At 43.9% G+C, this 26,418-nt stretch overlaps 1 protein-coding gene across 2 annotated transcripts in view; it reads right to left on the bottom strand.

Annotated features, from left to right (window-relative positions):
- Nucleotides 1-875: 875 nt before the first annotated feature.
- LOC144770341 (uncharacterized) overlaps nucleotides 876-26,418 on the bottom strand; it is a 142,108-nt gene continuing 116,565 nt past the window's right edge. The window contains exon 7 of one of the 2 annotated variants that reach the window (XM_078654792.1): nucleotides 876-4,486. In XM_078654792.1, coding sequence (XP_078510918.1) covers nucleotides 3,360-4,486 — 1,127 coding nt within the window. In that variant the 3' untranslated portion in view covers nucleotides 876-3,359. The remainder of the gene's footprint in view (nucleotides 4,487-26,418) is intronic. The other variant, XM_078654793.1, reaches the window with a different exon arrangement.

Consider the following 26,418-nt stretch of genomic DNA (forward strand, 5'->3'; position numbering starts at 1 on the left):
AGCAGGTGTGCACTTTTGCAACAACCTTAATGACGATTTCACACTCCCCGATAATGAAGACGAAAAAGCAGCTTGTACGGATACAGTATTCAAATGGGAAATCAGAAACTTATCACCTAAATTTGCATGTAGGTTAACCAGAGGTTAACCGTTGCACTTAGTCTTTCTTAGACAAAAGTTAAGACAAAAGTTAAGAAATGTGTTATCTGTGTATCTTGAACGAGTGGCAACATCTGTTTATATACCATTTCTAGTGTATAGGTCAAGAAGTTAACAGACTGCAGCAAGGTGCTCTGGCAAGTACACCTGCTGTCTTGGAGGACACAGAAAATGCAGTGGGTCAGGGACTTTACAAACTTTTACGATCTAAATTCTCATTAGATCATTAATAGAGAGCTCACTATTGGAGGAATCAAGAGCCTGTATCAAAATATTGGGATTGAATTTCATCTCTACCAGATCACTTAAGAACTTTGTTACATAAAATAGTAGAAACTGGCACTAGAGGATGATGGCTGGTATTAATTAGCCAGTCCACAAGCAATCAGGTGGTCATTATACAGAATTTAGCAATCACAAAGTGTTCTAAGGTCACAGAGGAGAAACACCGCAAATGGTTTACTGAGGTGAATGGAGAAAGCTGTAACAACACAGGATATCTGATCAAACAAATAAGTCAAACATACCATAAGTGAGAGAGGAAAAAAGATAATTCCTCAACTTAGACTCCCAGGAAGGAAATCTGCATTTAGGAGCAGCTTCTTCCATATATATATATTATCAATGGCTTGCATGAATCAAACATTGAGAGTCCGATATGAGGTTGAAGTTCTTTAGTACTTCCAGGCACATGGAACTTAATTTCACAGAGAATATATGTTTGCAGCTCTAAAGGCTCTGCAGAATTTTAATCTGAACACAGATATTCAAGGATATACTTTAACTTTGTGTCTCTTGTGTACTCACCAGTCATAAATACAAACTGAACAAGAATACTGCAAACTTACTTACATTTATAGAATTGCAGTGCATCTAATAGGGAAAACTTCCCCAAATTTTGAAAACTGACAGTAGCCTTGGGTACATGATAATGGGCAGATACTAGATTTCTTTAACAAGAATTTCAGTATGACAGTTTTGGTGCAGGTTGAAACACAAAAACCTATGAGATAAACCTTAATGTATTCCCTTAAATTCCTTTCCCCCCTATGCTGTAAAAGAGGAAAGGACTTTCTTCATGACATGATCATACGGAAGCTTTTAGAAATCAGAATATGTTCATTTTATTTTTGCACTCTGCATATTTCAAAGCTTAAAGGTTGTAATTGTCTTGTAGCAGCTAGCTGCAAGTCATTACATCTGTTTGCAGAATGCATTTATTCAGAGTATTTTCTTTACTGTATTTATTTGCATTAGAATACTTCCAAAGTACAGTTAGTCATTGAATTGGATTTTCTTTTTTACATACTTCCCAGGTTAGATAACAACATAGGTTTGAGTTATGATATATTAGTACAGTTCTACGCTTCAGACTCCTTGTATTTCAAAACACCAAGCACTCTTCTCTGTACTTTGCTTTGATTTAAAGGTTAAATGTGTTTTGGGCCACAGAAAAGCTTTTCTTTATAAATAATTTTTCAATTCAGGTCATTTCTGCTATGTTTTAATCCTGTTCTCAACAGTTTGTGTTCCTTCATTTAAATGGTTGGAAAGTATTACTGCCTCTATCATCACTCCCTGGAAACTACACACTTGACTGATCAGTAGTTATTTGTTCCTCTAGCTTATTAGGATCATGCAGGTTTGCAATGTGTAACACAATCACAACTTCACTTGTGTCTGATATTATTTCTTGTTCATGATCGAAGTGTCTGACCGGTATATCTACACTACCACGCTCACAACAAATCTAGGGACTTAATCAAGCTTCCTTATGCTGCACTGCTTTTGGTAAGATCACACAAATACAAAATTGCCTCTTGCACACTAAGACGGCAATTCTTAACCTGAAATCCAGGTCCAAGACTGCTTAGAAAATTAAATTAAATAATAACAGATCAATAAAGTGTATACAAACTTACAAATGTAAAATTGAAAACTTTAAAACATTCTGTAAATGTGAAGAAATTTGAAATCGAAGGTTAAAAATGAAGTTGGTATCCTCAGATTGATTCATAGGAGCAGTGCATGAGCATCAAACAGAATATAATATGGCTGATGAGTGGCCTTCATTGAATTTAGAAAAGTTCCAACCTTCCCATTAAAATTCTGATATTGTTATATCTATTTGTCATTTAGATAAAATATTTCCTCATTTGTGTATATGAAGGATGAATGCTTGTGTCTGTACTTTAGTGTGTTGTTTTGAGGTTCAATTAATTGAAATTGCGCACACTGGGATCCCCGGCTTCCAGTAATGACTCAGTGGGGATACTCCGGTTCCAATAATGCTTCAGTGGAGGTCCATTGAAGTCCAAAAATTAAGAACCACTGCACTAAGGGAGAACTTTCAGCTAAAGTTTTACAGTGGCATGATTACTATGCATAACGTACAATCCAGCACATGAGCTACCAACATAACCTTACATCTTTTGATTTTTTGTGTGCTATTTATCAGTTAAGCATGGGTCAGTTCTCGATCACCGGCAAAAGTTCCAAAGAATTATTGCATTTTTAATCACATGGATGTTCTCTCATCTCTTCTCATATGATCTAGCTTTTAAAACTGATACTTTTTTTCAGGTAGTTTCCTTCCAGGGCCTTCAGTTACATATGAAATTCAGTTAAAAGTCTGTAATCAGAGCATATATGTTTACATACTATAGTACCAGAATATTCTAGAGTTTGGATTTCCAACGTAAAATGCAGAAAGGTAGACCTGTGAATACAATTCATTTCCATTGCTCCAATACCATTCTTGTTTTTAGAATAAAATCCTTTGTGCAGTATCAATTATAAATTAATTTGTTGCTATGGATGTTTTTGCCAGTCCCATTGATTTGAGCATGCCTGACAACCATTTGTTTGGGAAATAGGTTTTATTACGAATGGTGCCATTTTCGTCTTGGTATTTGCTTGAACGGAGTTTTCACTGGAAAAACACTTACTTTCTTAAATATGTTCTCCAACTGACAATGGGTTCAAAGCGGTTTAGATAACTTTACTTTTGAATTAAGATCCCATTCCTCCTGTTGATTGATCTGAGTATGTGCCCTCTGATGTTTAATAATGCAGATCTTCTCTGTGACGTTTTTTTAACAGTCAGCACACTTCCAAGGTCTCTCCATCAAAGGATGCTTCTGAGGATTAGAAGCTCCATTTTGACTCAAGAAGTCCTGATATTATATGCACTGCTAATGTTAAACTTGGTTATATTTATCCTGTGTGTCTGTAGTATTTTCAGCATCTGTATGTGTACTCTCCTCTGGACTTAAATTTTCAGCTTCTGTGTGTTCACTTTCATCAATTACATTTCCAACGTCTGTATGCTTATCATCAACCGTCCGTGCACTTTCATTTTTTATTGAGTTTTCAACTTCTGCATCTGTTCCCTCATCTATAATAAACTTTTCTATTGGATGTGCTCTCTCATCTAGAAATAAATTGTCCCACTGAATGGAGTTATCTTCACATTTAATAATATGATAAGAGCTCTCCACCCTATGAACACTCTGATGTCTTATAAGAGTTCGCTTGTCACTAAAGCTTTTCTCACAATCAGTACACTGAAATGGCCGCTCCCCAGTATGTGTTCTTTGATGTATGTTGAGTGCCCCCCTTTGGCTAAAGCTCTTCTCGCACTGCGTACAATGGTAAGGTCGCTCCCCAGTATGTATTCTCTGATGTGTGTTAAGTGTTCCCTTCTGAGTGAAGCTTTTATCACAATCAGTGCACTGATAGGGTCTCTCTCCTGTGTGTGTTCTCTGATGAGTTATCAGGTATACTTTCTGACTGAAGCTTTTTTCACAATCGTTGCACTGAAATGGTCTCTCTCTTGTATGAGTGCGTTGATGTGTAATTAGATATGCTTTCTCAGTAAAGCTTTCCTCACATTCCGTACACTGGTAACGCTTCTCTCCTACATAGGCTCTAGGATAAGTAAAAGACCCTTCCTGAGGAAAGACGTTCTCATATTTACTATATATATTTGGTCTGTGGTCTTGCTGTGTACTTTGCTGATGAGCAAGAAACTCTCCATTATATAGATTGCTTGTACACTGGTAATACTTGTTTGACATTTTTACTTTAGGTAGTCCTTGGTGGAAGTTTAGAGCTGCTGAGTTACTGAAATCAAATGGAAATATTTTTGGTGCTTCCAGGTCCCGATTGTTTTCTGACCAGATTTTGCTTCTAGACTGAGATCCTTTTTCAGAACTCAGGAATAATTTCACTTTCAGCTCCCCAGCTGAAGCTTTGTATGGCAGAGTTTGAGAAAATTTTAAGTGGTCCACAGCTTTCCTTTTTCTGTGTATGTTTCTTTCACCTGCTGGAGTATAAAAAGGAAAAGGACATTAGATTTTTCATACTTAGGTAGAGAATACAACATTCTGAATACGCTGATTATTAAGACTATTAAACCAGAATATTATTTGTTCGGAACAGTAGGCATACATGTTGTTCTGATGAATACGTTTAGACCTGACAGCCCTTGGTGTGGTCTTTCTCCTAACCTTTTGCCTTCACCCTTCCTATTTTCTGAATTTTGTTTTTGGTTGGCATCAGGCATTCATGCACCATACCAGTGCTGAAAATCTTGTGCTCACTCCTTTAAACATGATAAAATTGGATTTCACACCCAATTGCTACATTTAATTTACTTTAGAAGTCCCTCGTAAGTGCTGCTACATGTACCCAGGGCATGTAAATTAAATACTGCTGGTGTGCCTGAATCACTTACTGTGTCACCCACTTAAGTAGCCTTTTAAAACATGTCTCAGGCCTGCCATTGTAGCCTGTGTGCAGTTTTAAACTGCCAACTCCACTTGGCAAAATAACCCTTTGGCAAGCCTAAACCCTTCTTTTTAACACATATAAGTCACCCCTTAGGTAGGCCCTAAACAGCCCTTAATGCAGGGTAGAGTGGATTTAAAAAGGTGGACATGTACGTTTACATATTACTTGTCCTGGTAGTGAAAATTGTACATATCTTTTCCGCTACTGAAAGGCCTACCCCTCACATAGGATAGGATTGGGTCACCTTATTACATTTAATAAGTGATATGTTTTGGTAGCAGATAGGAATGTCATGCTTACACTTAAATTAATTTTAAATTGTAATTTGAAATCTTCTCTAGTAGTAAGGTCATATTTGAAGTCACAATTCTGAAAATGGCACTTAAGAAAGTTGACATTTCGTCATTCCAACCATTTTGTCACTGTAGATTGTTCTCTGGGTCACATTATAATGTGTAGTTAGAATCTGACCTTTGCATATTCCTCCCAGACAGCGAGACAAAGGGAAACTATGTGTTGGCCTGATGGCCCATCCTGTCAGAATGGGAGGGGCGAAGCTGTTCCGTGCACCAATTACATTTCAAGAGGGCAGCCTCCAGCACACTCCCAAAGACCTTGATACCGGCCTGTTGTCACCCCAGACCTCTTGAAACCTGGGCAGGGGAAGGAAAGCAATTCCAGAACTAGATGTGTGTATATGGGTGGCAGATGGAGTTTAGATGTTTGACCTAATTAATGCTGGCACCAGGTATAAATATTGGACCCTCAGACCAACTCGTCAGTATACTCCTGGACCAGTGGACATTACAGAAGGACTGGCCTGCTGCCAGAAGACTGACCTGAAGGCCTACCCTGCTCTCTGAGAAGGAAGACTGGACCTGCTCCACTCACCCAGGCCGAGTGACCCCAGGGGTCAGTTGGATGAACTCCTGTTCTGAGCTACTGGGACACAATAAGCTCCAGAGGCCTCCCGGTAACTGCCCAGCTGATATGCACACCTGGACAGGCAGCTGGACCTGCCTGGATTCTACTCGCCCCTGAAGGATTGTGTTCCTGATTCCCAGGAGGTGCCTCTCCAGGTCATGGATCCTTGGCTGGCATCAGAGAGAACTGCTCCTGGCGCAGCTGAAAGTTCCACAAAATCGGGCGTAAAGCGATGCGAAGCCCAGCAAATCCTCCCCTAACAGTTGAAAGCCTCATCGGAAATAATGCTGGGCGAGAGCAAAGCTCTACCTCACACCTGAAAGCTTCATCGGAACAGACGCAGAGCGCCGAAGTACCCCCAAAGCCACTGCTTCATTGGAACCAACGCCTGACAACGTGAAGCCTGGCAAAGCAATGCCACGCAGGCCTCAAACCAAGGACATAAGGTACAACTCTCAGTGGGCCAAACCTGGTACTGTGCCTGGCCTGCGCTCTTTCGTGATCAGCCTGAACTTGTGAGTTTGTACCAATCCAGAGTGACCAGAAAACCTCAGATGGCATCTTGCACCTCTTGGCGTTACTTTTCTCGAAACCTTTACAATTCAGCATCCCCAGTTCTACTGATTGGATTTTTGTTGAGTTGGTCTCAACTTAATTATTAGGGCATAATCTATTTTTCCCAAATTGGTTTGTGATTTTCATTGAGTTCTGTTCTCACTTTATTACTGTTGGTGTGCTGTATGAATACTTTACAAATTGCCTCAAAGTTAAGTCTGACTGCTTTTGTGCCAAGCTATCAGAGGATTAGGCACAGTTTAAATTAGTGACGTTTGTGGTTCACCCCGACAAGGAATGTGGTTGGTGCCTGAGTCAGGCTTCCACCCTCGTCAATCAATAATAGGGTTAGTCTTATGGACCACACCCCAATATATTTTTATTTGATCCCTAATAAAACTAACTTCGACAACACCAAGTCATGTTGAACAGAGTGGGAGTTAGCACACAACCCTATCTAACTCTCAATGTTTAGTATATTTTACAAATTGACTGCAGAACTGGTAATATTACAAATCCGGTCTCAAGTCTGAAAACATGTTGTTCAAAATATGGAGCAGAAATAATGGAAATTTAGTTTCCTGAATTTTGTGCATAGCAAATATTTGTCCAAATGACTGAATGCTTTGGATAAGTCGATATTAGCACAGTGCATCAGCAGCAGAGTCCTGCCTATGAAACGTGGTAGCACCTTGCGAAAAAACAGCTTAACTGGACAGGTAATTAGGTCCGCAAATTATAAGAACCATCGTCTGGGAGCGGTGGGACGCCAATCACTCATGAATTCATGGATCGATTTGCATCTCAAGTTCGAGCTGAAATAGAATAGGCTTGCTTAAGCCAAGCTTAAAATTTGCCTCTGTGATGTTCCCAAAGAGGTCAGAAAATTGGGAGAGTGAGTAGATGACCTGGAACGTACCTCTGACTCAAGGACAGAAGACCAGGAGATGCTGTGGCAGCAAATTCTAGCACTAGGAACAAAATATCAAACTACAGCTGAAACAGGAGGAACTTGCGAATCAAAGCTGCAGGAATATCATATGCATTGGAGGCATCCCTAACGGGGTCGAGGAAGAGAATGAGTTTTGTTACCGACCTCCTGCAGGCGATCAGAGGTAACGGATCCCTGTCTCCACCCAGACTCGATTGAGCACACAGGGCATTCTCCATTAAGTCTTGCACAGGCTTTACTCTAGACATTCTGACACCTGTCCACTATTTCGAAGAGATGGAAGCCATCATGACTATCGCCCAAGGTATAATAGACTTAAACTTCTGTGGAGCAACGGTCCAGGTCTTTTACGACTTGACAATGACAACTCTCGAGCAGCACATAGACTTTCACCAAGTCACAGCGTCCCAGAAGGAACGCCACATAAAATATCAATGGGGTCGTCCCTTTAGCTTGATCTTCCAATGGAACGGGAGACAAAGGGTGGATCGCTATATGCAAAATTTTGCTAGGGTTCCCCGCAGATCTAATGCCAGAGGACCTGGCCTAAAACCGACAGCAAGAGAGAATGGAGCATCGATTGATGTGACCAAATCAATGACACAAACCTAGACTGCATGGGCTTAGTTCCTCCTATGATGTTAAAGCAGATGTGATCTCACACCTACTGAGGATGAAACAGGACTCCCCGAAGAGAGCGAAGTCCCCAAGGGGAACGCCCCGAAGGGGAGGCCTAACTGTACAGTGCAATCTGGAAGCTCTGTCTGGGTTGCCATGATGAGGCGAGGCAGGAACAAAGAGGCGAGGATTCTGGATTGCCCCAACCCTGCTCTGAACCAGACCCATGTTTCTCGACAATGAACCAGGAACCCCCAACACCGAGCAGACATTTTAAAACACAGAGGGTGTGCACCTGTAGTGGGACCAAGGTTCTACCCCACAATTCTAATGGGAAAACACAGTGGTTTGACCCTGTTTGCCTTTTAGGACGCTAGTTTTATGTCCCTGCTTTGGTTCTTTTTTCTTGCGAGGAAAGCTGGAAGAAAAAAGAACCTCCCCAGCACCCTGTGGTTTTACAAGAGATGAAAGGCCCTCACTATGGACCAAGTGACACACAAACAGGCTAATACTGATAAGAAATTCACTTACATCTGGCAACCTCTCACAGACTGCATGTTGTGGCTTGAATACAAATGCTTCACCCTGCAAAAGCTTAGGCCTCTACAACTCTTTATAAACTAAAACCCAACAAGGGTAAAACGGAAGCTATGCTGCTGGGCACAATCTTTGCAGCAATGTCCTACCCCAAAAAGCTTGATAAAGAGTCTTAGGAGGTAGCTGGGATCTAGTCTTACAAATGGACCATCAAGCCAAAATAAACTTATTGCCAGCTGCTGTGGCATCTTGAGATTGCTGAAGAAGGGATCCCAACCTTCTCCCTTTCACAGCCAGTAGATTACTTGTTTAGTCCCTCATGTAATCACGTCTTGATTATGGGAATACCTTGTATCTGGGTTCCCCCGCTATGTTGTCAGAATGTTGCAGACTGTGCAGAATGCTGTTGCATGACTTTTGATGAACATCCCTAAACATCAGTCTGCCACCAGGTACCAGCCAGAGACCTCCACTGACTTCCGGTGGAAAGCCGAGTGCATTGTAAGACCCTATGCGTTATGCATAGGGCATTCAATAAAAAAAAAAAACATTGTTCATACCTTTAGTCTCCCCATATTTACCTGGGAGAGCTCTTAGATCCTCTTCAGCTCATCTCCTGAAGGTTCCTAGGATCCGTAAATCCCGATGAGGTGGCCATTCCACTTCTTTTTTAGCGCCTAAACTTTGGAATTCCCTAACTCTGGAACTGCGCCTACTGGAGCATGAACTTCCCTTCTGCAAAGCCCTGAGGACCTGGGTTTTCTGCGACTAATTCCCTTACAGCTACTGACCACTTACAGTGTCTGTTGCAGAGATGGGAGGCTCCCAGGTAGCCACGCACTATATAAAAACTACAGAATAGAAGTCTTTGATACTCCTAGTTTACCTGTCCCGGAGCTGAAACTATCACTCCTGATACAGCAGCGTCCCCAACAGGGGCTGATTCTACCTCCCAAAAATACACTCCGGAGGCGACACCATTATGACCCCATCCAACAGGCCCCACCAGCTCTGAGCCTGTCATATAACATTCTCCCCTTTCCCAAGGCATTTGTGAGCACACGGCCACACCACCTGCCCACAGTCTACAGGAACAATAGCAAGGCAAACACATAGCACTTCCCATGGACTTCTCACTGCTTACCCACCTCCTATTTTTTGCTAAAACCTCTCTGCTAACAACCTCCCTATTTTCTGTCCCTTCTACACTCCTCCTTCTTTGAATCCTTTTTTATGAAGCAACTTGAAAATTAAAGCACACACAAATGTGCGAGTAGGCTTCTTGACAACCAAATGTGTTATTTAATCTGTGTATCCTGGGAACGTAATACTGATTTGCTAACAAAAAATCTAATAAAACGATTTGAAACAAAACAGCGTAACTGGAGGGCAGAGCACAGGAATGTATCTGATGGGTCGCTCAGATGTCACTTCTCAAAAATCTAGACAATTATGTTAGACAGTATTCAGGCTACAGGCAATGTTGATCAAAACACAGAAAAGTTGCTGGGGGTGGCGTGGGCTTTAAGGACCACACAGTTTCTTAAGGTCTCTAGGACCTGAGCCATCCTTTTGTTCTAACTGCTTATTATACAAAAAAGACAGCATACACATACTTTGAACATCAGTAGGCATCTAGTTCCATTATTCGGTTAGCAGTAGCACATTCCACCTGACTGATACTTTATTGTAGGTTTTAATCCCTACGAGTCAAGATGTGTACTGCACTGAGGTTACTGATGGTGCTGCCGAGTTCTCAGCCAGCACGAAATCCTTTAGTACATGTGCACTGGCAGTAGACTGGGGCTCAGTGGACACTGCCTGACCAAAATATGTCTATCTATGTATATACAGAGATGGATGGCTCTAAGAGAGTATTGAAGATGGATAAATGACTTTGGGTTGACTGATGGAATAAGTGACCGACTGAATGACCGGTAGAACATAAATGGTGTGTGTACATTTTTATTTCAACCCATGGTAATTGAAGTTCATAAAGAATTTGAATCCGTTTTTTACATTTCTTTTGTTATAAAAGTGGGCTTATTTTTTCTGAAGCAATCTGTGATTGTGCTTGTACAGTAGGCGTTGCTCTTGTGCACACTTTCGAGTACTATGAAAGAATGCCAATATGGTAATGGCAAATGACCCTTACCCAATTAGACCCTTCACAATTCCAACAACTGTAGTGGGTAAGAGAGCTTTAGTTTCCATCTCTTCATGATAATGTTCTTGCAGCTTCCATATCTCACCTTGAACAGTGTAATCACTGTACAGTCTGCTGCACTGCCACTTGAAGCTGCCAGGGCTTTAAGTGGGCCGGGTCTTGCCGGGGCTGAGCACCAGCAGTTTTTAAAAGGGGGCCTCGAAACGGGTTCCTATCGGGCTCTGTTTTGTGCTCTGGGAGAGGCGGTCTTTTCTTCTGGACTGCAGCGAGGGCATGCGCATCGATATTTGTGTGCTCATGTTGCTCACTTCTCACTAGTGGAGAAGTTACGGCATAACGTCATGCCAGGTGAGCATTGTTTTTGCAGTGCTAGAGAAAATGTGGCCTTACGGCCAGAGCTGCCAACTTTGGAGCCGGAGAACCAGGTTCGAGCCTCGGCTCAGCATCCTGGATTCTGGGCAAATCATGTAATATCCCCGTGCCTACCAAATATTTCTGTGTCCATGTGTAATGTAACAGGTGCTCAAGTAAAGCGCCCCAATACCTTGGAGTCGAGTTCACGCAATATAAATCTGAGTAAAAAAAAAAAAGCAGGAGCAGCAAAATCCTTGTGGTGGCAGCTATTGAGGTGAATGCATGGCAAGAGGTCCTCATATCCCTTCTGTGCTTTACAGCACTACAAACTGGGGTGCCACCCCTGTGGGTCTGTGGCTGCATTCCTAGGGGGGTGCAAATGACTTCTGACATATTTGTAAATGACTGAGGCCTGGAAGCGCCACTTTGTGCATTTGGTGCGTTTCCAGGCAATCTTGATTTACATACAGTAGATGAAGGGCTTCAAAACAGAGTATGAACTGTGATCCTGGATGCCCTGGGTTGGAGGTTAGTGAGTGGGGTGGCAGGGTCCAGGATGTGGCTAAAGGAATATGCTACTTACCAGTATGCATCTGTTCTTGGCATAGAGGGCTGCAGAGTGGTACATTTATGAATAGATCGCCATCTGGTGTTGGGCTCGGATGATTGCACTTTGTTTTTCTTCTGGAGAAGTCTTTGTCGTCATAGGTGACTCCTCCTCTCGGTGTTAGTGCGCATGGGCATCGGCTCCATCCTTAGATTGTTTTGCCATAGTAGGGTTAGATGGAGTAGTGTAGTGTAGTACATAAAGATATGCCCATGTAAATGTATCTAAATAAGATAATGTTGGGACAGACACAGGTTTCCGGGGAGGCAGGGAGGGCATGTACCACTCTGCAGCCCTCTATGCCAAGAACAGATGCATACTGGTAATAGCATATTCCGTTCGAGGCATATGGGCTGCAGATGGTACATTTATGAATAGATTGTACAGCAGTTACCTCCCTAGCGGTGGTCACCAGTGTCTGTCGCAACTGTCTGAAATAGAGTTTTTAATACAGCTTGGCCCACTCTGGCTTGTTGTGCAGCCTGTACATCAACACAGTAGTGCTTTGTGAATGTATGTGGTGTAGACCAAGTTGCTGCTCTACATATGTCATCTAGGGGAATGTTCCCTAAGAATGCCATAGATGCTCCTAGTTTTCTTGTGGAATGAGCTCTAGGAGGAACAGTTAATGTTCTCTTTGCTTTAATGTAACATATTTGTATACATCTTACAATCCATCTTGCGATGCCTGCTTTAGAGATAGGATTGCCCTTATGTGTTGGGGAAAATGCTACAAATAGTTGTTTAGTTTTCCTGAAGTCTTGTGTTCTTTCTATGTAGTACAAAATGGCTCTTTTAACATCTAGTGTATGTAGAGCCCTTTCTGCCACCGTCTGTGGCTTTGGAAAGAAGACTGGTAATTCCACTGGCTGATTGATGTGGAATGCTGAAATTACTTTAGGCAAGAACTTTGGGTTTGTTCTAAGAACCACTTTATTCTGGTGTATCTGTAGGAATGGTTCTTGTATTGTTAATGCCTGTAACTCGCTTACTCTTCTGAGTGAGGTAATGGCTATAAGGAATGCCACCTTCCATGTAAGGAATTGTATTTCGCACCTATGCATAGGTTCGAAGGGTGGCCCCATTAGTCTGGTGAGTACTACGTTGAGGTTCCAGACTGGGGAAGGTGGTAATCTTGGTGGAATGACTCTTTTAAGACCTTCCATGAATGCTTTTATCGCTGGTACTCTGAACAGTGATATGCGCTGCCTGTTTTGTAGGTATGCTGCTATAGCTGCTAGATGTACTCTGATAGATGTGTACGCTAGATTACATTGCTGTAAGTGTAACAAGTAGCAAATAATCTCCCTTGTTGATACGTCTAGAGGGTTGATATTGTTATTAGTACAGTGTATAGCAAACCTCTTCCACTTAGCTGCATAGCATGCTCTGGTGGTTGGACGTCTCGCTTGTTTAATTATTTCCATGCAATTTGGGGGGAGATCTAAGTACCCAAATTCTAGGATTTCAGGAGCCAGATCGCTAAGTTCAATTGAGTTGGATCTGGGTGCATTATTTCTCCATGGTTCTGTGTAAGGTGCATGGGTAGAATTCGTAGCTTTTGATGTGGCACTTGTGAGAGTTGCAGGAGCGTGGTGAACCACGGCTGTCTTGCCCACGTGGGTGCTACTAGTATCATGGTCATTGAATGTTGTTGCAGTTTCCTGACCACTAATGGGATTAGTGGGAGAGGGGGAAAAGCGTATGCAAATTTGTTGGACCAATTTATCCATAACGCATTGCCCTGCGACAGGTGATGTGGGTACCTGGACGCGAAGCTTTGGCATTTTGCGTTCTGATGAGTGGCAAATAGGTCTATCTCTGGTTGTCCCCATCTTTGGAAGAATGGCTGCAGTATTTGTTGGTGCAGTTCCCATTCGTGTATTTGTTCCGACTGTCTGCTTAAGATGTCTGCTATCTGGTTTTGAACTCCTGGTAGGTGTTCGGCTAACAGATAGATGTTTTGAGGAATGGCCCATCTCCAAATTTCCTGTGCTAGTCTGGATAATTGGAGAGAGTGCGTTCCCCCCCTGTTTTTGAATATAATACATTGCTGTCATGTTGTCTGTTCTGATCAGGACTGCTTTGTGGATAACATGTATCTGAAAGGCTTTCAATGCTAGAAACACTGCCAGTAGTTCTAGATAGTTGATGTGCAGTGTTCTTTCCTGCACACTCCACCTTCCTTGTACTGTGTATTTGTCCATATGTGCTCCCCATCCGGTGAGCGATGCGTCTGCTGTTATTGTCACCTGTGGAATTGGCTCTAGGAACGACCGCCCCTTGGTAATGTTTGTTCTGTTCCACCACTTCAGAGAGCGGTGTGTGCGGTCGTCTACCAACACCAGATCCGTAATCTGTCCTTGAGCCTGATTCCACTGTGTCGCTAAGCATTCTTGTAGCGGACGCATTTGTAGTTTTGCATATGGTATTAGCAGTATGCAGGATGACATCATGCCTAATAGCTGCATGAACACTCTTGCTGTTAGTGAGTGTTGTGGCTGAAATCTCTGAATGATTGTAAGCATTGTTTGGACTCTGATTGGGTTGGGGTACACTTTGGCTTTTTCTGTGTCTATGGTAGCCCCCAGATATTGTTGAACTTTGTTTGGTTGTAGGTGTGACTTTGTGTAGTTCACCGTGAACCCTAGCTGGTGTAGTAGCTGAATTGTCTTTTGTGTGTGTTGCAGACACTCCTCTTGTTACCTGGCTTTTATTAGCCAGTCGTCCAAGTATGGGAAGACATGAATTTGTTGTCTTCTTAGGTGAGCTGCTACCACTGCCAGGCATTTTGTGAACACCCTTGGTGCCGTCGTGACACCAAATGGGAGGACTTTGAACTGATAATGTTGTCCTTCTACCACAAACCTGAGGTATTTCCTGTGGGCTTTGTGAATAGGGATATGAAAGTAAGCGTCTTTTAGATCCAGTGTAGAAAGAAAGTCCCCTTTCTTCAGTAAAGGAAGTACTTGTTGGAGCGTGACCATGTGGAAATGTTCTGAATTTATGTATGCGTTGAGAGGTCTTAGGTCCAGTATTGGCCTTAGAGACCCGTCCTTTTTGGGGATTAGGAAGTATAGGGAGTATACTCCTGTTCCCTGTTGGTGCTGTGGAACCTTCTCTATGGCATGCTTTTCTAGCAGTGATATTACTTCCTGTTTTAACAGTGTCAGGTGATCTTGTTTCATTGGACGCTGTTTGGGGGGGATGTTTGGTGGGGTAGCTGTGAGTTCTAGGCAATAACCATGTTGGATAATTTGTCTTACCCACTTGTCTGATGTGATGTTTTCCCAGACAGGTAGGAACTGTGATAGGCGTCCCCCTACCGGTGTTATATGGTCTGGGGGAAGCTCTATGAAGTCACTGTTTTGGGGTTGGAGAGTTGCGGTTATTGTTGTTTCCGCGACCTCTACCCTTGTTGTTGTTACCCCTGTATCCACCTCTAGAATTACCTCTGGGTGATGTAGGTGTAAAAGAGGTTTGCTGTTGGTTTGTACCTGTACTTTTGGATCCTCCTCTATAGGTGGATCTACGAAAGGAACCTCTTTGTGTCGGCTGTTGCAATGCTCCCATTGATTTAGCCGTTTCTGTATCCTTTTTCATTTTTTCTAGGGCCTCATCTGTCCCTGTGCCAAAAAGTGTTTTCCCATCAAAAGGTTGGTTAAGTAACGAGGTTTGTACCTCTTGTTTGAATCCTGACACTCTGAGCCATGCATGTCTCCTTAACATGATGCTTGTATTTGTCGACCTTGCCGCAGTTTCTGCCGCGTCTAGGGCGCACTTTATTGAAGTGTTAGTAATTAACTTCCCTTCTTGTATAAGTTGATCAGCTCTCTTTTGATGTTCTTTAGGGAGATGTTTGATGAGTGTTTCTAACTCATCATAATGCGCTCTGTCATACCTTGCAAGCAGTGCTTGCGTATTAGCTATGCGCCAACTGTTTGCCGCTTGAGATGCTACTCTCTTGCCAGAGGCATCTATTAGTTTAGACTCTTTGTCAGGAGGTGGCGCTTCTCCTGTAGATAAAGAGTTTGCTCTCTTGCGAGCGTTTGTGACCACTAGTGAGTCTAGAGGAATTTGTCCCTTAATGTATATTGGGTCTTTTGGAGCTGCCCTATATTTTTTATCAATTCTTGGGTTCAATACCCTAGCCCTCACTGGGTCTTTGAATATCTCTGATGTATGACTGAGAAGGCCTTTTAGCATTGGTAGTGTTCCTGATGTTTTTTGTGCAGTAGGTAGTGTCTCTAATAAGAAGTCCTGTACTAGAGGTTCTGTATGTAGGTCTACCTTATGAAATGTTGCTGCTCTAGTAATGAGTTGTGCAAACCCAGTATTGTCATCAGGAGGTGAAGGTTTTGAGGGATATGACTCAAGGTCGGTATCATTACCTGATCCCACATTATACTCCTCCCATGGGTCTGCCTCCTCTGGGATTGTGTCCTCATCATCCCCAGGGTGTCCCCCCTCCCCTGTGTCACTCTCTCCATCTGTTGTAGGTGTAGATGGACGTGTGGGAGGAATATCTGGCCTATTGTGAGGAAGAGGCGAAGATGGTGTGTGAGGTTTGGGAGAAGGGGGAGGAGTTGTATTCGTCCCCATTGTTCTCTTCTTTGGATGAGCCTTGTCGTCCAAATGTTCATGTTTCCTCTTTTTAGGTAGTTCTGTGACTAGGTGTAGGTGTAAAAGAGGTTTGCTGTTGGTTTGTACCTGTACTTTTGGATCCTCCTCTATAGGTGGATCTACGAAAGGAACCTCTTTGTGTCGGCTGTTGCAATGCTCCCATTGATTTAGCCGTTTCTGTATCCTTTTTCATTTTTTCTAGGGCCTCATCTGTCCCTGTGCCAAAAAGTGTTTTCCCATCAAAAGGTTGGTTAAGTAACGAGGTTTGTACCTCTTGTTTGAATCCTGACACTCTGAGCCATGCATGTCTCCTTAACATGATGCTTGTATTTGTCGACCTTGCCGCAGTTTCTGCCGCGTCTAGGGCGCACTTTATTGAAGTGTTAGTAATTAACTTCCCTTCTTGTATAAGTTGATCAGCTCTCTTTTGATGTTCTTTAGGGAGATGTTTGATGAGTGTTTCTAACTCATCATAATGCGCTCTGTCATACCTTGCAAGCAGTGCTTGTGTATTAGCTATGCGCCAACTGTTTGCCGCTTGAGATGCTACTCTCTTGCCAGAGGCATCTATTAGTTTAGACTCTTTGTCAGGAGGTGGCGCTTCTCCTGTAGATAAAGAGTTTGCTCTCTTGCGAGCGTTTGTGACCACTAGTGAGTCTAGAGGAATTTGTCCCTTAATGTATATTGGGTCTTTTGGAGCTGCCCTATATTTTTTATCAATTCTTGGGTTCAATACCCTAGCCCTCACTGGGTCTTTGAATATCTCTGATGTATGACTGAGAAGGCCTTTTAGCATTGGTAGTGTTCCTGATGTTTTTTGTGCAGTAGGTAGTGTCTCTAATAAGAAGTCCTGTACTAGAGGTTCTGTATGTAGGTCTACCTTATGAAATGTTGCTGCTCTAGTAATGAGTTGTGCAAACCCAGTATTGTCATCAGGAGGTGAAGGTTTTGAGGGATATGACTCAAGGTCGGTATCATTACCTGATCCCACATTATACTCCTCCCATGGGTCTGCCTCCTCTGGGATTGTGTCCTCATCATCCCCAGGGTGTCCCCCCTCCCCTGTGTCACTCTCTCCATCTGTTGTAGGTGTAGATGGACGTGTGGGAGGAATATCTGGCCTATTGTGAGGAAGAGGCGAAGATGGTGTGTGAGGTTTGGGAGAAGGGGGAGGAGTTGTATTCGTCCCCATTGTTCTCTTCTTTGGATGAGCCTTGTCGTCCAAATGTTCATGTTTCCTCTTTTTAGGTAGTTCTGTGACTACCTTGCCAGTCTTTGGGTCAATAAACAAAGTCTTTTGTTTAGGATCCGTTCCGTGTTCCTGTGTCGGTACCGCAGTTTTCGGTTCCGAAAGGTGTTTTTTCTTTGAAATGTCCATTTGTATTTTCGGTGCCGAAGTTTTGTTCGGATCCGACTTCTTCGGTATCGAAGATGTCCCAGGTCGAGGGTGTTTTCGGCGCCGAAGCGTGCTTCGGTGTCGACATGGACTGCTTCGACTTCGAGCTTTCCTTGACCTGGTGCTTCGGTGTCGATGTGGTCGGTTTATCGGAACCGGAACCACTATGATGGGGGACCGAGTGTTTCTGTTTCTGTTTCGTTGCCGGGCTCGAAGGCGGGGCGTTGGAAACTTTTTTCGGTTGTCTGACCGGGCTCGAGGGCGGGGTCGACACCGTGCGGGGTCTGTTTTTCGGTTAAGGGACGTCGTCACTCACGGTTTGTTGGACGTCGATTTCCTCGACGTCGGACTCGTCCGCTTCTGACCCCGCCTCGTCGGCCTCTTCTTCCTCCTCTTCTGGGTGCTGGTCCTCGAACAGCTCCGGGATTGCTTGTGACTGCATTCTCGATACCTCGTGTCTTCGGGCTCGACGGTTTCTAATCGTCGACTTTGACGAGAACGCTGCACAGGCCTCACAGTCCCTGGATTCGTGTTCAGGGGACAAGCAGAGGTTGCACACTTCGTGTAGGTCCTTGTGTGGGAACTTAGCACCACACGTTGGACATTTTTTGAATGGAGTCCTTTCCATGGACCCCGGGCTGGACTACGTCGAGTTTCTCGTAGTCGTCGTCCTTCGAATCGCGTCGGTATGGAGTGAAGTCGCGTTCGATAACGATACCGTCGATTTGGAAAGGAATACGCGCCGGTTATAACCTTCTTTGTTGAAGTCGGTCCGGAGCGCTTCGATCCTCATCCGAACCCGATGGCGGAAAAAAACAATCCAAGGATGGAGCCGATGCCCATGCGCACTAACACCGAGAGGAGGAGTCACCTATGACGACAAAGACTTCTCCAGAAGAAAAACAAAGTGCAATCATCCGAGCCCAACACCAGATGGCGATCTATTCATAAATGTACCATCTGCAGCCCATATGCCTCGAACAAGAACAATATATTCTGTAACAGGTTTGTTGTTTTTTTAACCTTCAGTTAACTGTGTACGAAATTTGCACATTTAATGGAAAATAAACGCAAGTTAAACTAATCAATTTTACTATGAACCCCCAGTTACATAATGCGAGCAAGGCAGATAAACTGTGTGACTACAAATCAGGGCCACTAGAATTATAAAGTATTAAAGGATCAAAGTTATGCAGCAGGGTGGAATACAATGTTGCAAGAATGTTGCAATAAAAAGCAGATAATACGGCTTAACAAGTCCGTTTTTTTCTGGACTGCAGCGAGAGCATGCACATCGATATTCATGTGCTCGTTTTGCTCACTTCTCACCAGTAGAGAAGTTACGGCATGACGACACGCCAGGTGAGCATTGTTGAGGAAGGGAAATCCTTTAAAGAGAGTTAATTTCTCTCTGGATTACCCTTCTCTTTGGAGCTGGGGAACCAGGTTCGAGCCCCAGCTCAGCATCCTGTGATGCTGGGCAAATCATGTAATATCCCAGTGCCTGCCAAAAATGAGTGTCCTTGTGTAATGTAACTGGATCTCATGAAAAGTGCTCCAATAACTTGGAGTCTAGTTCGCTCAATATAAATCGGCACAAAAAAATGCAGGAACAGCAAATTCCTTGTGGTGTCAGCTATTGAGGTGGGGGCGCAGCAAGAGGCCCTCCTATCCCCTCTGTGCTTTACAGCTCTACAAACTGTGGAGCGCCACCCCTGGGGGTCCGTGGCTACATTCCTAGGGGGGGGGGGGGGCGAAAACGACTTCTGACGTATTTGTAAATGAGTAAGGCCTGGAAGTGACACTTTGTGCATTTGAAGAAGACCCAGCCGGAGGCTCAAATAAAGCAGGTTTCCAGACCGAACTGACGGATGGTCCAAGCCCAACAAACCTCAAGGTCCGATTACCACGCAGGAGCCCCTCGCCAAACAGGAACATGGAACAACAAACTGGCTAGACACATCAAACAAGACTTTCACAAAGAGGCCAGCATACAGTGTCCACAAAGTCTACAGCCCTAAAGAAGACCTTCCCCGAAATACACCACAGGCCCACCCCTGAAGGTCGAAACGCGTCGGCGTACATATACACGGGGTCAAGAGCAACCATAATCTGGTTTATGTTGTGCACAAAAGCAGTGCACCACGACAGATGGAATCTAGGATCCCATCCTGGCATTAACTCATGCTCTGACCCCAACTTTACCACTTCAGTCCTCTTGTGTGTAGAGCTCAATGCTACTACTGGGCCCTGTTAAAGGTCCCAAAGATAACATACTACAGGACACTAGACAGGCAACTGCATAAGGTCTGTTGCACGTCTGTAAACCAAGTCTTTACCTGTAATTAAGATGTAGTGATTTATTTGTTACACATACATTGTCCCCCCGGATCATTCCCCTACATGTTTTAATGAAGTGTTGTCATCGAAGTTTGGTTTTTCATAAGTTTTGTCCCTTGTCACTATGTATGTAAATGTATGGCATGTTCTTCCTAAAAAACTTTCTATAAAAATAAGCAAATAAAAAATGCTAAGACTCAAGAAAAAGGATTTGTGATTCATTGTACAACAAAAGCACAAAAATGTATACACACAGGTGTGATATGTCAGAGTGTACACCCTGGGGAAAGATTAAAAAAATAACAGGTAAAATCAAAGACAATAGAAGGACCAATATTTGGGTTCCTTTTGGTAAAGCGTTATTTGATTAATGGTCTAGGAGGCACCCTCACATTTTTATTTTTTATTTTTTTTGCAGAGTTTTATATAGCGCGAACTAGACCCGAACCGAATCAGGTATCAGAGCGCTTTACATATTTTTCCAGTTACGTTTTTACATTTACTTTCATTTTAGGCACGGGGAGATTAAGTGATTTGCCCAGAATCACAGGAGGTTTTGGCGTCATTACCGAGACTCAAACCCAGTTCCTCCAGGTCCGAGGTCGAGCGCCCTAGCCGTTAGGCCAACTCCTCTCCCCTAGATTCTTAAAGTATTGATTCCAGCCTCTACAGTCCAAAACTGAATCACTTCCCATTTCAGGATAACACTACTAGAAGTGACAGGACACCAATGTCTAGTGGACTTTTTGCCCCTAAGGAGCACCACATTCTCTTTCTCACTTTTCTCCTTTCCGGCCAACCCACGAGTGGTAGATAGAGCTTAATCCCTACTCTGCCCACCAGAGGATGGTGAATAAAGAAACAAGGGGCAACCGAGTATTCCGGGGGCTGGGTAATTTGGTACTGAGCAATAACAGTGGACCAGTCATAATTAATAAAGTTTAAAAATACAGAATCGCTTAAGTGAGGAGCCAAAATGTACAAAACCCCACAGACCACATACAAAAGAATATATTTCGCAAGTGGAACTTGTTATAAATGCAGTTAATTGAGTATACAATTAATCTAGTGAAAACATCATAGTAGGTGCTTCATGTGGCGGCGCAATACAGGCGACGATGTGAATGTGCACAGCAGAATAATGAAGAAAAAAGACACAATAGCTAGTGGCTGTGATAAACATATTTTTGGGCAGCAAAAACGTTAATATCAGTTCAGACTCCAAAGTTTTAAACATTACATTTTAAGACAATACAGAGTGCACATCAGCTTTTCAACCGCAGACATTAGTTATAGGGTCTTCAACATGAGAAAATAATGGTAGCATTCTCTAGACATGGTAGCAAATGGAAGGTAATTATTGCAGGTGAATTTCTGAACAATTAGGAGTGACTGTATTGGGCAATTTCTTTAGGAAGTTAATTTCAAAGGCTCAAAGAGGCTTAAAACTGGCAAAATGCCCATGGCAGTTGAAGCAGAGACGAACGGAGAGGCACACACACAATGTATTTGGCTGTGCTTCTTTGAAACCAGGCCACTGTTCTGGGTCAGTTCTTGTGATAGGTTTGTGATTTATGGTTGGATCTATGCCATAGGGATAAGAGCACATGAGTTTGGCTCAGGAGTCACTTTCGGTGCAATAGATAAGTATGTCCTGATGATAACCGACTAACCAGACACTCCACCCTTACAGAGTATATGTTTTTTTTCACATTTGGATCACTCTGATAATAGAATTCACCTTGTATGGTATGGGATACCCGAGCAGGGTGTTTTTCAGGGGTGGGTTTTCTGTGTGTGTATGTATCTCACTTTTACAAGAACTGTCCGTTCACATCTACACGATTTACCGTATGAATAGTAATTGTACAGATGTGAGTTGAAGTGTCTTTGAGTCTTAATTTTCACACGTGAAGATTACTTGTCACATTATTGACTTTGTTATTTTTTATTCCTATGGAGTACCTGAGATTACAGTATGCAAAGTAGTAAGCTGAATAAGTCCCACAGGACCAATGTTTTGTTTTGGTGTTGGGGTGGGGAAAACCCTCTAGTAGAGCAGAGAATAAAAACAAATGGGGTGGGTGGCCAGCCCATACTGACATTGGGAAGACCCACAATTCTCCAAGCCCCTATCTTTCTGTTTCACTTGAGGCAGGTCAGGAAAAAACCATTAACCCTACCCATCCCAACCCCTCGGATGTCGAAGAAACTCACCACACTGATCTGATCTCTTGGCTGGGATCACCAATCCACATTTCAATTCTTCCGCTCTTAATGCATATGAACAGTTGTTACTTACCTGTAAGCAGTATTGGTGTCTTTCATAGATTCACATGCTTGAATATTCCCCGTCGTTGGAGTGGGAGTCCCACGGTACATAAAATAGCAATAAATACTAAAAAATGATATGTTTGTAAAAACATAATACATAAATTAGACACTAAAAGTAGTTGCCAATACCACATCCTAATTCCTATATAGGAATACATGGCAATAGGAAAAAAACAAAATGTAACATATCCTAGTCATTATGTTAGTCCAAATACAGCCAATCAGGCGCAAGCACCCCTCCAAAACCTTCTCCTCAGAGCTCAATGCCTCAGATTTTCGTGGGCAGGAGTGACCACAGAGTCTATGAGGAGAAAAGAGCCTCTGAGGGGAGGAGGGTGGGTCGCATGTGAATCTATGAAAGACACCAATACTGGAGAATCACCTGTTTACAGGTAAGTAACAATTGTTCTTCTCCAGTATTGGGGTGTCTTTCATAGATTCACATGCTTGAATAGAATAGTGATACAAAAGGGGATGATGGACGGAGCGTTTGAGCAAATCAAACACTCACCCCCAGTCAAATGATCTGGGTTTAATCCATCACCATTCTTTAGTTCACTCAGCCACCCCAGTTCAGTCATGACCATATGCAAATCAGTCTGACCCTGTGCCTCATGGGAACAGTGCAGCCCGAACTGCCAAGCCATGTCTTCCCTGGACCGGAAACAAGCATCCTGGGACCGGTTTCGGATTCATAATCCTCATCAGCCTGGCTGATGAGGATTATGAATCCGAAACCGGTCCCAGGGTGCTTGTTTCCGGTCCAGGGAAGACATGGCTTGGAAGTTCGGGCTGGACTGTTCCCACGAGGCACAGGGTCAGACTGATTTGCATATAGCCATGTCTGAACTGGGGTGGCTGAGTGAACTAAAGAATGGTGATGGATTAAGCCCAGATCAGTTGACTGGGGGTGAGTGTTTGATTTGTTCAAGCGCTCCGTCCATCATCCCCTTTTGTATCGCTTTGAATAGAATAGTGAGCAGTAGTAGCCGGAGTGCAGCTGACACTATGCATGCTTAAGCATGGAATGTTCATGAGACATAGCAAGCAACAGAAATAGTCCCAACAGCTACATGAAAACCATAAAGAAAGGTGGAGGGAAAAACAGAGGCTCACCTTAGTTAAAAAGATTGCGAAGCACTGCCTGTCCTACTGCTGTATCAGCTTCATTGATGGCCTTCAGACAGTAGTGTTTCGTCAAAGTGTGCCTGCTGGACCACGTTGCTGCTCGGCGGATCTGATGGAGCGGTACACCAGCGAAGAGGGCAGCAGAAGAAGACATTGCCCTGGTGGAATGAGCCCTCACTGTGGATTGAAGAGGCCTGCCTGCTTTCTGATGGCAGAAGGCGATTGCAGAAGAAATCCAACGAGCTATTGTTGGTTTGGTAACAGGCCGTTCCTTGCACAGGCGGCCATAGGCAATGAACAGTTGATCGGACCTTCGAAAAGGTGCTGTCCTGGAGATATAAAATTTAAGGCATCTCTTAATGTCCAAGGAATGAAGACGCTGCTCTGCCGGGGATTGAGGAAGAAGAAAGAAAGTTTTTAAGAAAATAGGCTCATTAATGTGAAAATCAGTGGGCACTTTAGGCAGAATTGCTGGGTTGGTGCGAAGCATTACACAGTCTGATTTGAATTGGAGGAAAGGAGGCTTAATGGTGAAGGCACGAACATCACTTACTCGACGTGAGAAGGTTAAAGCCAGTAGAAAAGCTACCTTCCAGGTGATAAACTTTAAATCCGCTTTGTGGATCGGCTCGAATGGTGCCTTCATTAGTTGTGCCAAAACAACATTGAGGTGCCGGGTAAGAGGAGGACGTCTAACAGGCGGAAATTTTATGAACAATCCTTTGAAGAATTGGCGGATAACTCTGGAAGTGCAGAGCGAGATGGAGCCGTCCTGACGGAAACAAGACAGTGCTGCCAAGAAAACTTTTAAAGTTGAATGGGAAAGACCAGACTGAGCCAGTTGAAGGAAGAACGGCAGCAGCTGAGCCGGTGTGGAATGGATCGGATGAATTTTGTTAACAGCGCATCAATGACAGAATCGTTTCCACTTGAGCTTGTACGTTTTAATTGTAGACGGAGCTCGAGCTTGGGCAAGAATGTCTCTGCATGCTGGTGAAATATTCAAATGAGCAAATTCAAGGTGCTCAGGTTCCATGCCGATAATTTCAGAGAGGAGGGGTCCGGATGACAAATCTGACCATTGTCAGAAGGTCTGTTCGAGGATGTAGCAGGATCAACTCGCACTGCGAGAGGAGGAGCAGCTCTGAGAACCACGCTTGTCGAGGCCATCTGGGAGCGATCAGGAGAATGTGGCAAGGTTGCCTCTGCATTTTCCATAGCACACGAGGTACTAACGGAATTGGAGGAAAAGCGTATGCGAATAGACCGCACCAGTTCATCAAAAGGGCATTCCGGCACGACCCGAGGTGGGGATGCCAACTTCCGTAAGACGGGCATTTCCGGTTCTCCGGAGTTGCAAAGAGATCCAATGGTGGTCGACCCCACCGTTGAAAAACTGATTCGAGCGTTGGCTGATGTAACTCCCACTCGTGGGTCGAAGATGTGGATCTGCTGAGGGAATCGGCTAGGATGTTGGAGATGTCTCGTAGGTGTACTGCGGTCAGGGTAATCTGGTGGCTGAGTGCCCAATCCCTGATCGTCTGAGCCAGCCGAGACAGGAGAGGAGAGGAGATTTGGTTCCACCCTGTTTGTTGACATAGTGCATGCTGGTGGTGTTGTCCTTTTGAATCAGTACCGATTCTCCTTGAATCAGACGATGGAAGGATTTGAGAGCCAGAAAAATGGCCATTAACTCTAGCCTGTTGATATGCCAAGAGCGCTGAGCGGGGACCACTTGCCCTTCACGAAATAGACCTAGAAGGTGCGTGCCCCAGCCGTCCAGGGAGGCGTCCGTGGTCAGAACGAATTCTGGAGCGGCGGAGAGGAATGAAGTCCCTTGTGCAATGTTGGACTGTTGAGCCCACCACTTGAGAGCTGCCTTCATGCAAGTGGTTACCCAAATCAGGTCGTTGAAAGAGCCGGTGACCTGGCGCCATTGACTGTCCAACTCCTCTTGGACAGGGCGATTCTTTAGCCTGCAGTTTGGGATCAGAGAGATGCATGATGACACCATCCCCAGAAATGACTTTAAGATGGGGACTGAAACGGACTGTTTTGCACAGATAAGAGCCACCAGGCCAAGAATCTTCAATTGGCGCTCCTGAGACACAAAAGCTTTGGCTAGAGATGTATTGAGAGTGGCGCCTAGAAAGTTTCTGCAGAGAGCTGGGTCGACCTGCGACTTCTCGGTATTGATGGAGAGACCGAGGGATCGAAAGATCTCCTGACAGAGTTGGGTATCCCGAGACAGCTGGCTGCGAGACTGTGACTTTATGAGGCAATCATCCAGGTATGGAAAAATTTTGACACCCTGCAGGGGCAGATAAGCCACTACTGGAGCCAAAACCTTTGTGAAGACCCGAGGGGCGGAGCGGAGGCCGCAAGGCAACACCCAGAGCTGGTAATCTCTGCATCCCACTCGAAATTGCAGATATTTCCGATGTCTTGGAAGAATCGTCACATGAAAGTAGGCGTTCTGAAGGTCGATGGTTGTCATGTAGTCGTCTTTGGAGAGAAGACGCAAGATCTCCAAAAGCGTCAGCATGCGGAAGGATTGGCACTTGAGATACTTGTTCAGTGCGCGCAAATCCAGTATCGGACGCCAATCTCCCGTTTTCTTGAGGATTAGGAAAAAACGGGAATAGAATCCCATCCCTCTGAGACTTGGGAACCACCTCGATGGCACCTTTTTGGATCATTATTCATATTTGTTTGAAAAGTACTTTGAGGTGGGTTGGAGGTGGGCCAGATGGTGGTGTGGGAGGAGGTAATTTTACGAACTCCAGAGCATGGCCCTTTGCTACAATGTCCAATACCCAACGGTCTGAGGTGATTAGGGACCATTGAGAGGAGAACATGGAGATTCGACCACCAACCTTTATTGGTGACAGCAAGTCATTGTTTTTGGAGGCGGAGCCTCTATATGAGGA

Source organism: Lissotriton helveticus, chromosome 7, assembly GCF_964261635.1.
Source record: "Lissotriton helveticus chromosome 7, aLisHel1.1, whole genome shotgun sequence".
Classification (NCBI taxonomy): domain Eukaryota; kingdom Metazoa; phylum Chordata; class Amphibia; order Caudata; family Salamandridae; genus Lissotriton; species Lissotriton helveticus.